Genomic DNA, 12,065 nt, shown 5'->3' with positions numbered 1-12,065 from the left:
TGTGGTACATATATACAATGGAATATTACTCAGCCATAAAAAGGAAAAAAATTGGGTCATTTGTAGAGATGTGGATGGACCTAGAGACTGTCATACAGAGTGAAGTAAATCAGAAAGAGAAAAACAAGTATCGTATATTAACATATATATGTAGAATCTAGAAAAACGGTACAGATGAACTGGTTTGCAAGGCAGAAACAGACATACAGATGTAGAGAACAAATGTATGGACACTAAGGGGGGAGAGCGGGGTTGGTGAGGAGGTGGTGGTGGGATGAATTGGGTGATTGGGATTGACCTATGTACACTAATATGTATAAAATAGATAACTAATAAAAAAAATAAAATCTTTAAATAAATTTTTTAAATAGAGAAAAATTTTTTAAAAAGAGTTTGTTAATAAGACAAAAATATCCAGTATAGATTAGTACATTAAATTTTACAAAAGCATTTTTAAACTTCAGAAAACATAAAAATAATATAGCCTGAAATTGTAGTTTTTTATAAGATAGAAATATGAATAAGACACCAAAAATTTCAGGCTTGAGAGTAATTCCAATGAAAATGAAAAAGGCGATAAATATAAAAAAACAGATTGTAGCTGCACAGGCAACTAATTCTGTTGAATGAGATCTAATTTTAAGAATGGAATGAGGAGCAAAGACCAGAGATAAATATAAAAAAAAAATTGCTGTAAACATCAAGACTTAGGAGGGACAGAATGAGAAGAGGTTTACAAAACAAAGAAAAGAAAAAGAGTTTTTTGGAAGTAATGTGTTATCGAACAAGGAAAGAATCACTACTAGGGAAAATAACAGATGATAGAAAGGACAAAACTGAAAGAATCAAGCTTATATATTATTCTCATCTATCTGTCAGCATCCTGATACCTTGTCCCTGCTTGTTTCTTCCCCCATAGCACTGACCAACTCCTGACATTCTATGTAATCTAATATTCTATATAAAACACATGCACAGTATCATTTATTGTCCCCCCGTCTACAACTTAGCTCCAGGAGGAAAGAGATTCCCATCTCTTTTGTTCATTGATATATCCTATGCTCCTAAAACAATTCCTGGCACAAAGTAGGTACTCCATATATATTTAATGAATAGATTTTTTTGTATAAATGAGAATGATATTTAAAATGAAAAGGGCAGATTAATTATAGTTAAGGGATGATTTTTAAAAGCAAAGATCTGTGAGAAGATGAGAAAGTAAATAGTTTAAAAAATAAAATTCTCCAGATTCAGGGTGTTTATATTCCAGGATGTAAAAAGGACATGTATGTATGATTAAAGGACCACCTTGGAAAAGTCCTAGTGAGTAAGAGAACAAGCATACAAATATAATTTTGAAAAGGGAGACAATAATAAAGACTGTAATTAAAATGAAACACTGGCAAAATTCTACAACTGATTATAACACAAAGTAACTACTTAAAAGTATGTTAGTCACCAGGAGCAAATATAGGCAAAGAACAAGTGAACAAATCATGCCTGGAAAAAGCATTCCATTTTTGCCAGAATTTCTTAAAGAGCTGTTAAGGAATTTACTCAAGCATGATGTAAAGTCACATATGGTCATTAAGAGAATTAAACATATGTGTAGCATCATATGTGATTACCAGAGAGGTGACTTAGACAGAGTGGAGGCTTGCTCATGTTGTCAGGGAAATGACACAGTCATAGAGCAGCATGATACGCATTCACAGGGGGTGACACAGATATAGTGTCACCTGTGGTTATCACAGAGATGATGTAGACATAGGCTGGCGTCAAGCATGGTCATGAGGGAGATGGCGCAGACATAGTCTAGGATCAAATGTGGTCATCAGAAAGATGATGAAGATAGAGTGTAGTATCATATGTGTTCATCAGGGAGATGACCTAGACACAGCATAGTGCCTTACATTGTAGATGAGAGGATGACATGGACATAGTTTAGAATCAAGGAGATACACAGACATAGTGTCGCATGCTACATGACCATTGATACGATGATCCAGATGTAATGTAGGATCATACACGGTAGTCAGAATGTTGATGTAGACACAGTGTGCATTGTGTGAGGACATCAAGGAGATAATGCAGCCATAGTATAGCATGATGTGTGGTTCTCAAGAAGATGAACAGACATAGTGTAACATCATACAATAATACATAGCAGCAAGCAGATAATGGAGACACAGTGTATAGTCATCTGTGGACTACAGGGAGACGGCACATACAAGTGTAGCAACATATGCGGTTATCAACAGGTGACACAGATATATAGCAGCACCACACATGGCCATCGTGGATACGAAACAAACTATATCATCCCACACAGTTGTCTAGGAGATAATGCAGAATAGCGTAGCACTCCACATGATTGGGAAGGAAATGACATGGACATGGTATGGCATTACATTTAGTTTTCAAGGAGATTACATGCACACAGACATTCATAATATGGGATTATCAGAGAAAAATCTTATTTTAAATATCATACATAGTTATCAAAGAGATAATGCACCTAGAGTCTGTCATACAGAGTGAAGTAAGTCAGAAAAAGAAAAACAAATACCGTATGCTAATACATATATATGGAATCTAAAAAAAAAAAAAATGGTTCTGAAGAACCTAGGGGCAGGACAGGAATAAAGATACAGATGCAGAGAATGGACTTGAGGACATGGGGAGGGGGAAGGGTAAGCTGGGACGAAGTGAGAGAGTGGCATGGACATATATACACTATCAAATGTAAAATAGATAGCTAGTGGGAAGCAGCTACATAGCACAGGGAGATCAGCTCGGTGCTTTGTGACCACCTAGAGGGGTGGGATAGGGAGGGTGGGAGGGAGACGCAAGAGGGAGGAGATATGGGGATATATGTATATGTATAGCTGATTCACTTTGTTATAAAGCAGAAACTAACACACCATTGTAAAGAAATTATACTCCAATAAAGACGTTAAAAAAAAAGAGATAATGCAGTCATAATATAGCATCACATGTGCCTGCCAAACAGACTTTGCATATATAGCACTGCATCATATGTGGTTGTAAAGGTGACAACACAGACGTATTATGGCATCATATAGTGTCATCAGTGAGATAAACAATACCATAACAACATACATATTTATTTTAAAAAGATATAGATATAGCATAACTTCATTTGTCATTGTCAAGAAAATGATGCAAAGTATACAACTATATAGTGCTGTCAAGTAGATGATTAGACACAGTGTAGCATCAGACCGTGGTTATCAATAAGATGAGACAGACATGGTGTAGAATCATAAGTGGAATTCAAGAAAATGATGTATAGCACAACATTGTATATGTTCATCATGATGATTCACTAGACACGTTAGAGCAGCACACGTTATAAAGGAGACAATGCAGATTTATTATAGAACCATCAGTGGCAGTCAAGCTGATGAGAACAACATAGTGTTGCATAATGCATGATCATTAGGGGGAGATGACCCAAGATACACCAATATATACAGTTATCAAGGAGATGAAGATCTAGTCTAACATCATATGTGGTTGTCAAGGAGGTGATGCAGACATTCTATAGCATCACATGCGATTATCAAGAATATGATACAGACATAGTGTACTGACATACATGGACATCATAGAGATGAGGCACATGTAGTTTCTATCATAGCTGGTCACCAGGGAGATGACCTATAGTGTAGAATCACACGTGTTTATCAAACAAAACATAAATCTCTCCATAAATTAAATGTACCAACAGATTACCTACCATCAGCCGAAGCAGTTGCAATAAGCTTTCCAGTGTAATCAAAACAGCTGTCTAGTATTTCATCATCATGGCCTGTTAATGTTGCCACACATTTTCCATTTGTAGCATCCCACAGCTGCAATTTTTTAAAAAAAGAAGAAGATGACGAAGACTATGACTTCCTATCTAAAGTGCAAAGATGGCCAGAAGTAGTCTTTATGACATGTTTATGGCTGGCTAAATAACTGTGCCAAAATCATGTGTATAATTTTCACGTTTGTTCATTTTCCCTTGATTCATGACCAGAGACCACAGCCAACCATCTAACAAGGCACACTTTGGACACAGAGAAGACCAAAGACAGACATTTAGAATGGGTAGCACAAATCTGCCACTACATTAGGAAAAAAATCTCAAAGTGCATGCTTCTCTGATTGGAATGGAAGCATCCTCTTTTCATGCAAAGGGCATCAAATGGTAAAGAGCTTGATCTAAAACTACAATGCTAGAAAATGAAAAGCACATTAAGATTATAATACATTTGGTATATAACCTATATATCTAAAAATAATTCTAGAACATAAGCTCTTAGCAACAGAAACGTAAAGGCAGGGAGGCATTGTGTTGAGACTTCGTGAAGTTCACTCTAATCGAAGTTTAATTAAGGAATAGAGGGGCATTAAACAAAAATAACATGCCTTTTAAAAAAATAAGATCTTGGGTTTTCCTAGTGGTGCAGTGGTTGAGAATCTGCCTGCCAATGCAGGGGACACGGGTTCGAGCCCTGGTCTGGGAAGATCCCACATGCCGCGGAGCAACTGGGCCCGTGAGCCACAGCTACTGAGCCTGCGCGTCTGGAGCCTGTGCTCCGCAACGAGAGAGGCCGCGATAGTGAGAGGCCCGCGCACCGCGATGAAGAGTGGCCCCCGCTTGCCACAGCTGGAGAAAGCCCTGGCACAGAAACGAAGACCCAACACAGCCATAAATAAAATAAATAAATAAATAAAATTTAAAAAAAAAAAAATAAGATCTTTCAACACATTTAAATCAACTAAAACTATTTTACATCATAATTCCTTCAAACTTGGAGGATCAGAAACTTGAAATTTAAAAATTACCAATTGTTGATAAATTAATATCTTAATTTTATAGCACCTTTAAAATCTGTTAATGTTGCAATGAATACCTGACACAGTATAAAGTACAGACATAAGAATTATAAAGCAAAGATATTTCTTGAGCTCACCATGCAGGTTTTGTCCATAGAGCCAGTTAATATCAGAGAGCAATCCCAGCTGAATAAGGCACTGCTGATCTCAGCACAATGCCCAATTAAGGTATACACCTTCCTACAAAATGGAAACGGTTCAGACTGGTGAAAGATTCCTTAATCAAGAATGTGTACAAAGAATGATCTCAAGCCATTGGTGTAAGAGTCTGAATTTTACTTTTCACAAAATAATATCTGTGATGACCAATCAAAGATGGCTTAACTGTAGCTCCAAAAAGAGTCAACTAGACTACAAATTTCATTTCAGCAAAAAATATACTTAAATTTTAAACAACCCAAGATAACAACATTACTTAAGACAACACTTCAGAAAGGCATGGGTAAAAAATAATAAAGGTAATCTGAAATTCTAGAACTATTTTTACACCAGATAGGTGGACCCCTTGGTTGTTCAGCAACTACCCATCAATCGTCTGAGAACCCTTCCTTCTCTCTCATTTCTTGTTGCAACTGTCTCGATCAGTACCCCTGATAATTGGTCCCTCTATCAAAACGCAGACAAGTCCAAGAGTGGAGTTTTCCAACAAAAATAGGCTAATTTAGTTAACTTCTTAGCAACTAGAACCAAAAATAATTAGGAAGGAAATTGAAGCTCTTGGACAAAATTAAATTTGGATCATTAGGCATGATTTTATTTATTCATGATATCCATGCCTACCATAATGACAAGCCATTGAAATTTGATTACATAGTACATGGAATAAATAATAGCTGTGTAACCAGGCTATTGTTAACAGTCTCCTTTTATGTTACTGTTTGGCATTATTTCCTCAGAATTCCGAGGAAGCATATATTTTTGGTGGATCAGAAATATCATTAAAGAATGAATTAATTTGCTTTCAATGTGTCCTATTCCTATGGAATCCAAGGTAAAGTTAATAGATTTAACATTAAGCTGATAAATAACAAAGGCTATCTTCTTAATCTTCTGATGCAGGTTAAAAACAATTCTTAAAAATCAAGAATACCTTCCAGTATCAGCACCCCACACTGTAACTGTATGATCGAAAGACCCCGTGATGATTCTGTTTCCTGAGGTGTTAAAGGACAAAGAGATGATTTCAGCTGAGTGTCCCTGGAAAAAGAGCAGATATCATCATGCATACCTGTAGATGAAACAATTTCTACAAATGTATAACATAAGAGTCTAAAAGAAAATGCTAAAAAAGGCAAAGCTCTATAGGGAGAAGAGACATCAGTGGCTGGCTGGATAGGGAGAGATTGCAAACAAGCTGAACTACATTTGTGTGCTCAGAATTTTAATGTTCAGCTCCATTTAATTTTAATAAAGGACACGTGTAGAGCAGGACACGCACCTTCCAACGCTCTTAGGCATTTGTCTGAAAGAAGAGGCAGCGAAGAAGCGTGACCCACAGAAGTGATGAGTACGAAGAGCAGGAAAAGTAAACTTACGTGAATAAAATGAGGCTCTCTGATTTAAGAAAGAAAACCTCTTGGTGTTAGTTAAAAACACTGATTCTCCTCTCTTTTTCTAGTCCATTTTAACTTTTTCTAGAAGGAGAACTTCTAGAAAAAGTTCTCCTAGAAAATGGGTCCTATTTTTTAAATCCATTTATAATTTGAAAGAATAAGATAACGTGATTTCCCATCCAATTGTCCCCACTGATCGCCACAGAGCATCACGCTTTTTTGTTTGGTAGTTTTCGCTGAGGCGGGAAGAAGTGGAGGGTAGCAGTCATAGGACGGTTCTGGACGGACGTGTGGTGGCGACAGACAGGGGCCCCTGCCGAGACACACCACCAGCATCCACTCTGCAGGCAGTGCCCTTTGGCCTTGTCACTTCCTGCCACTTGCCCCTTATACTTCAGACTTTGTAATACCAGAGGCTTCTAAGACTGGAGGTTAGAAAAGAAGGGAGTTTCTTTAAGAAATCTTCTGGCAGGTTCCTCCACTTCTGCCTCTCCCAAAAGGTGCCAGCCTCCATCTCCTTTGCTTTTAGCCAGGTAGGTGACCATAGGTTTTAAGCAATAGTTGGTATGGCTTATAGACTGAAGTTAGTCAAAATAAAAAGCCCATCTAGGGCTTCCCTGGTGGCGCAGTGGTTGAGAGTCTGCCTGCCAACGCAGGGGACACGGGTTCGAGCCCTGGTCTGGGAAGATCCCACATGCCGCGGAGCGACTAAGCCCGTGAGCCACAATTGCCGAGCCTGCGCGTCTGGAGCCTGTGCTCCGCAACGGGAGAGGCCACGATAGTGAGAGGCCCGCGCACCGCGATGAAGAGTGGCCCCCACTTGCCGCAACTAGAGAAAGCCCTCACACAGAAACGAAGACCCAACACAGCCATAAATAAATAAATAAATAAATAAATAAAATCCAAACATTTAAAAAAAAAAAAAAAAAAGCCCATCTGGCTTCCCCAGCATGTCCATTTAAGTTTTTGGGAATAGTCAGCAAACCAGCTGAAATGCTCTTTTACTACAGTCTGAAAACCAATCACTCAAAAACATCTTCTAACTTAGAGTTCATTTTGTAATAAAAATACAAATAAAAACAAACACAAGGGACTTCCCTGGTGGTGCAGTGGTTAAGAATCCGCCTGCCAATGCAGGGGACACAGCTTTGATCCCGGGTCTGGGAAGATCCCACATGCCGCGGAGCAACTAAGCCTGCGAGCCACAACTACTGAAGCCCATGCTCCTAGAGCCCGTGCTCTGCAACAAGAGAAGCCACCTCAATGAGAAGCCCACGCACCGCAACGAAGAGTAGCACCCGCTTGCCGCAACTAGAGAAAGCCCGCACGCAGCAACGAAGACCCAACGCAGCCAAAAATAAAAATTAATTAATTAAGTAATTTATTTATTTTGAAAAAAAAAACACAAGTAAAAGGCTTACCCAAAGGAATAGCTAATGAAAATGTAAAACTCTTGATGTTATTAACATTAGTAACATACTGTGAGAGTGAACACTTCCTCTCCATTCTGAATGTCCCACAGTTTGGCCGTTGTGTCCATACTTCCAGTAGCCACCAATGTGCTTTGAGGATTAAACGATAAACACACCTGAATTACATGAAATGAGAGAGATTTTAGAAAGATAGAGTTTTGAATTGTTAATTCTAATATAGAAAAGCTTGGAGATGTAACTGTCTCAGCAGATTCAGCCTAGTTCTTTGTACAGATATGCAGCAAAATACCAGATATGAGTAGGTTTATCTGCAGGTTGATCCTGAAGCATTCTCCTCTTGAGAAGAGGCTGCTGTTCTCCCACATCACCCAGCTCAGGCTTGGAGAGGACTGGCTCCCCTTAGTCACTTCCAGACCATAGAAGAACAAGAACAAAAGCAAAGCCCATCTCCTTTGAGATTCAGGCTATCTGGTTCCCATCTTTTTTTCTTTTCCGGCCACGCCGCGGGGCATGTGGGATCTTAGTTCCCCAACCAGGGATAGAACATGTGCCCCCTGCAGTGAAGGTGTGGAGTCTTAACTGCTGGACCACCAGGGAAGTCCCTCTGGCTCCCATCTTCCTTGTTGCTGTGTTCATCATCCTATCAATCACGCCCCCTCACTTGCCTAGGACGTTGGCTATTGGCTCACATTCTCAGTTCCGAGTCCCAGGTGGCCTTCGTGTGCGCCATCCATCCAATACCCCCAGACCCACGATCCTGGACTCCTTTTCATAATCACTCCCATGGCAACACCCTGACCTTGATGTCACCTTCTCTAGAAGATTCACTACCAATACACCAGTCTCTAGTGACAATTTCCCAATACTTCCACTTTCTCTCTTCCTTACCAAGCCTCCCCTCCATCCTCCCCATAGGATACCTTCCATTTCATGTAAACCCCTCTCTTTTCTCCTGGTCCATTATCCCCTATTCAAATGACACTTGGAAGCATCACTCCTGCCAGCACCCCCAAAACTCCTAGTCCCTGTCTTCTCACCTGCACCCTTCATATAACTCCTAACAACTTGTATCAATCCGGGATTTTATCCACTCATTTGCCTGCCTTACCCTCAACCAAGGCAGTTGAAGAAAACAGTAGAGAAGATACTAGTGATGCTCATTCATGCCTTCTGCCCTCAGCTGTGGCCTCAGTAGCTTTCCCTATTTTGTCTAACACGCCTCTGATTCAATATATTCTCCCATTCCCCATTTTTGCCTCCACTCCCACCCTCATTCCTCCTCAGCAGATAACGTGGCCTCCTAATAGTTCACGGAAAAAACTTACCTATCAGGTGAGAACTTCCTCCCCTGGCCCTCACTTTCCTTTCCTCCAGTCTCAGATTCAGAGGGATCACTTTGCCATTTTAAGACACTATGTTCCCTGCACACCTAGGAGAGATGAGCCCACCAAATTTTCCTTCCCTCTAGAAGGAGCTAGATCCTTTCCAGTGGCCTGTAAGTATGCTTGAGCTCTTCCCACATGAAAACAAATCCTCCCTTGACTCTACATATCCATTTTTTAACTACCTTTATTTCCCTTTACAACCAAATTCCTTGGAAAAATAGTCTACCATCACTCACTGCCCATCTTCCACTCTTCAACTCTACTGGAACCACTCTAGATAAATGTCCAGTTGAGAGGCTTGGTTGGTCTTGGTCATCTCACTTAACATTCCTGAGGTTCTCAATATTTTCTTCCTTCTTGATAGTGCTTTGATAGCGCTCTGCTTTTCTTCTCTAACTTCTTGTCTCTTTTAGTGTATCTTTTAAAATTTTCTCTTCTCCATCTTCCCAAGATCCCACCAGTTTTCTCCCTATAGTCTACCTTTCCCTTTGGGAAATTTCAATTGTTCAGTGGTTTCTACTGCCACCCAGATGCAGGTGACTCACACATCCCCGTCTTTTACCCAGAGCTCACTGCTCGGTTCAGCCCCAAAGAGCCAACTGCCGAATGGATGCCTCTGTTTGGCCATCACACAGGGAGACTTTAACCACTCTGTCTAAGACATGCAAATCACACGAAGAATCCTGCTTCTCTCTTATGTGCAGACTTGGTGAATGGCGCTGCCAGTTGCCTGAGTCTGAAATCAGGGAATCACCCTGAACACTTTGTTTCCTTCACGCCTCATGTCCACTTGGTAACCCAGTCCTGCTCCTTCCACCCCTAACCTCTCTCACATTCTCCTCGCCAGCCTCACAACAGGGCTTTGTCATCTTTGCTTGGGTGGCTACAAGATCCCCACTGGCCCATACTTCTGATATTATCCGCTGCCCATTTCTCCTTCACAATGGAAAAAGAATGATCATCCCAAAATGCAAAGCTGACCATGCCCCTTCCCAGCTGAAAAGTCTCAACAGTATGGCAATATCTCCATGATGAAGTCCCAATTCCTTAGCATAGCATTTAAGACCCTTTAGCAATCTACAATAAGGTCTCCCCTGCCTCCCTCACTTCAATCACACAAAGGCTGGGATGTGGCTTTGCAGGGTTACAGGTGTGCCAGGTACTGACACATTTAGCCCAGATGGCTGGGCAGCACCAGAGATCCCCGCCAGTCACCTCTAACTGTGGGAGCAGCTCTTCCCAGTGTTTGCATCTCCGTATGAGCACCTTCTGTGCGGGGAAGGCTGGGAAGCGCTGCTCTGGACGCTCAGAGCCACTTGAGTTCTAAGCACAAACCACGATTACACACCTCCTCTGGGCATTTGCTGCTGCAGCTCCCTCTGCCTGGAACGCACCTGCCACCTCTCTGCAGAGTCTTTCCCGAATACCAGTCCCGGTCACGGAGGCTTGGCCACTCCCTCTGTGCCCTCGCTGAACTCCCCGCCAACTTCTAGCCCACCTACAACACATCTTTACACTTATCCATGGACGCCTCTACTCCCTCTACAAAACTGCAGAATCCCTGGGGGACCAAGAACTACATCTGATTCTATTTGGTACCCCACACACATAGGCCAGGGCTTCACACAGTCAATACCTGGTAAATATTCATTGGATTGATGTTGTTGACTATGAAAAATACGAATGTCTTCCTAGGAACTATAAATAAAGAAACCTTTTCAAAATTCCCCGGAAGTATGAAAACATGGCCACACTATGAGAATAAGGATTCTGTCTTTCTTATGACCCTGGACAAATTACTTAACCTCTCTATGCCTCAGCATCCTTAACTGTAAAATGGGGAAATATCTACCCCTTACGGTTGTTATGAGGGACGACTAAGCTAATATATGTAAAGGGCTTAGGACAGTGCTTCAGGCATGTTGAGTGCCACTAAAGGGTCAGTTACAATTTCTAACTGCAGTATCCCCAGTGTTTAGCAAAGTACCTTGAACATAGCGTGAGCTCTTGTTGGATGAACATACAATGAATTTGAAGGATGAATATAAACAAATTTTTATTCCGAAAATAAGTAGACTGTTTATTTTTAAAAGCTATCACTTGTTCCATAGGGTGCCAATTATCTCACTAATTGTTATAAGATATAACACAGAATTGGCCAAGGACAAGGGCTTCCCAATAGTGAAAGCTATTTAGAGTATCAAACTATTTATGCAAATTTGAGTTCTAATTATATCCAGAAAACAATCAGCTTAGATATCTTACATGATATAAAAGAGTTATTTTAAAAGCTTTTTTAAGAACTTCGTCAACCCTCTTCAAGTCAGTCCTCTAAAGACAAGTCAGTGAAAAGAAAAAGTCAGGTTGGATATTGTATTCATACACTTATCCCATTCTTTGTCTACTTAGTCAAAGCAGGATATGGGTCTTTGACAGTATCGGCAAGATATTAAGACTAGAGTAGTTTATAAATTATATCAATACCACCATACATGATATATAGAAACTGAAAATTATCAGATAGACTTTAAAATTAATTATAAAGGTATAGCCACTACTTTTACAAGGGAATTCTAAAAAGAAATAACAATGATGTGATGTGCCAGTGTAAGTTCATCAACTGTAATATACATACCACCCTGGTAGGGATACTGATAATGGAGCACGCTGTGGAGGGGAAAGGTGAGAAATCTTTGTACTTTTTACTCAATTTTCCTGTCAACCTAAAACTGCTCTAAAAAATAAGTTCTACTGAAAAAAGAGGAAAGTAAAACAAAACCAAA

General features: G+C 40.2%; 1 protein-coding gene across 2 annotated transcripts in view; it reads right to left on the bottom strand.

Annotated features, from left to right (window-relative positions):
* Nucleotides 1-12,065, bottom strand: part of DAW1 (dynein assembly factor with WD repeats 1) — a 52,938-nt gene that overhangs the window by 22,648 nt on the left and 18,225 nt on the right. The window contains exons 7-10 of one of the 2 annotated variants that reach the window (XM_082464699.1): nucleotides 7,945-8,052; nucleotides 6,002-6,108; nucleotides 4,989-5,091; nucleotides 3,764-3,878 (exon numbers count right to left, since the gene is read on the bottom strand). The exons of the other annotated variant lie outside the window; for it this stretch is intronic. Coding sequence (XP_082320825.1) covers nucleotides 3,764-3,878; nucleotides 4,989-5,091; nucleotides 6,002-6,108; nucleotides 7,945-8,052 — 433 coding nt within the window. The remainder of the gene's footprint in view (nucleotides 1-3,763; nucleotides 3,879-4,988; nucleotides 5,092-6,001; nucleotides 6,109-7,944; nucleotides 8,053-12,065) is intronic. 2 annotated transcript variants of the gene reach the window in all.

The sequence above is a fragment of the Balaenoptera physalus genome (genome assembly GCF_965194825.1).
Source record: "Balaenoptera physalus genome assembly, chromosome: 6".
In the NCBI taxonomy this organism is placed as follows: Eukaryota; Metazoa; Chordata; class Mammalia; order Artiodactyla; family Balaenopteridae; genus Balaenoptera; species Balaenoptera physalus.
The sequence above is the reverse complement of the archived record's forward strand: the minus strand, read 5'-3'. Positions and strand labels throughout refer to the sequence as shown.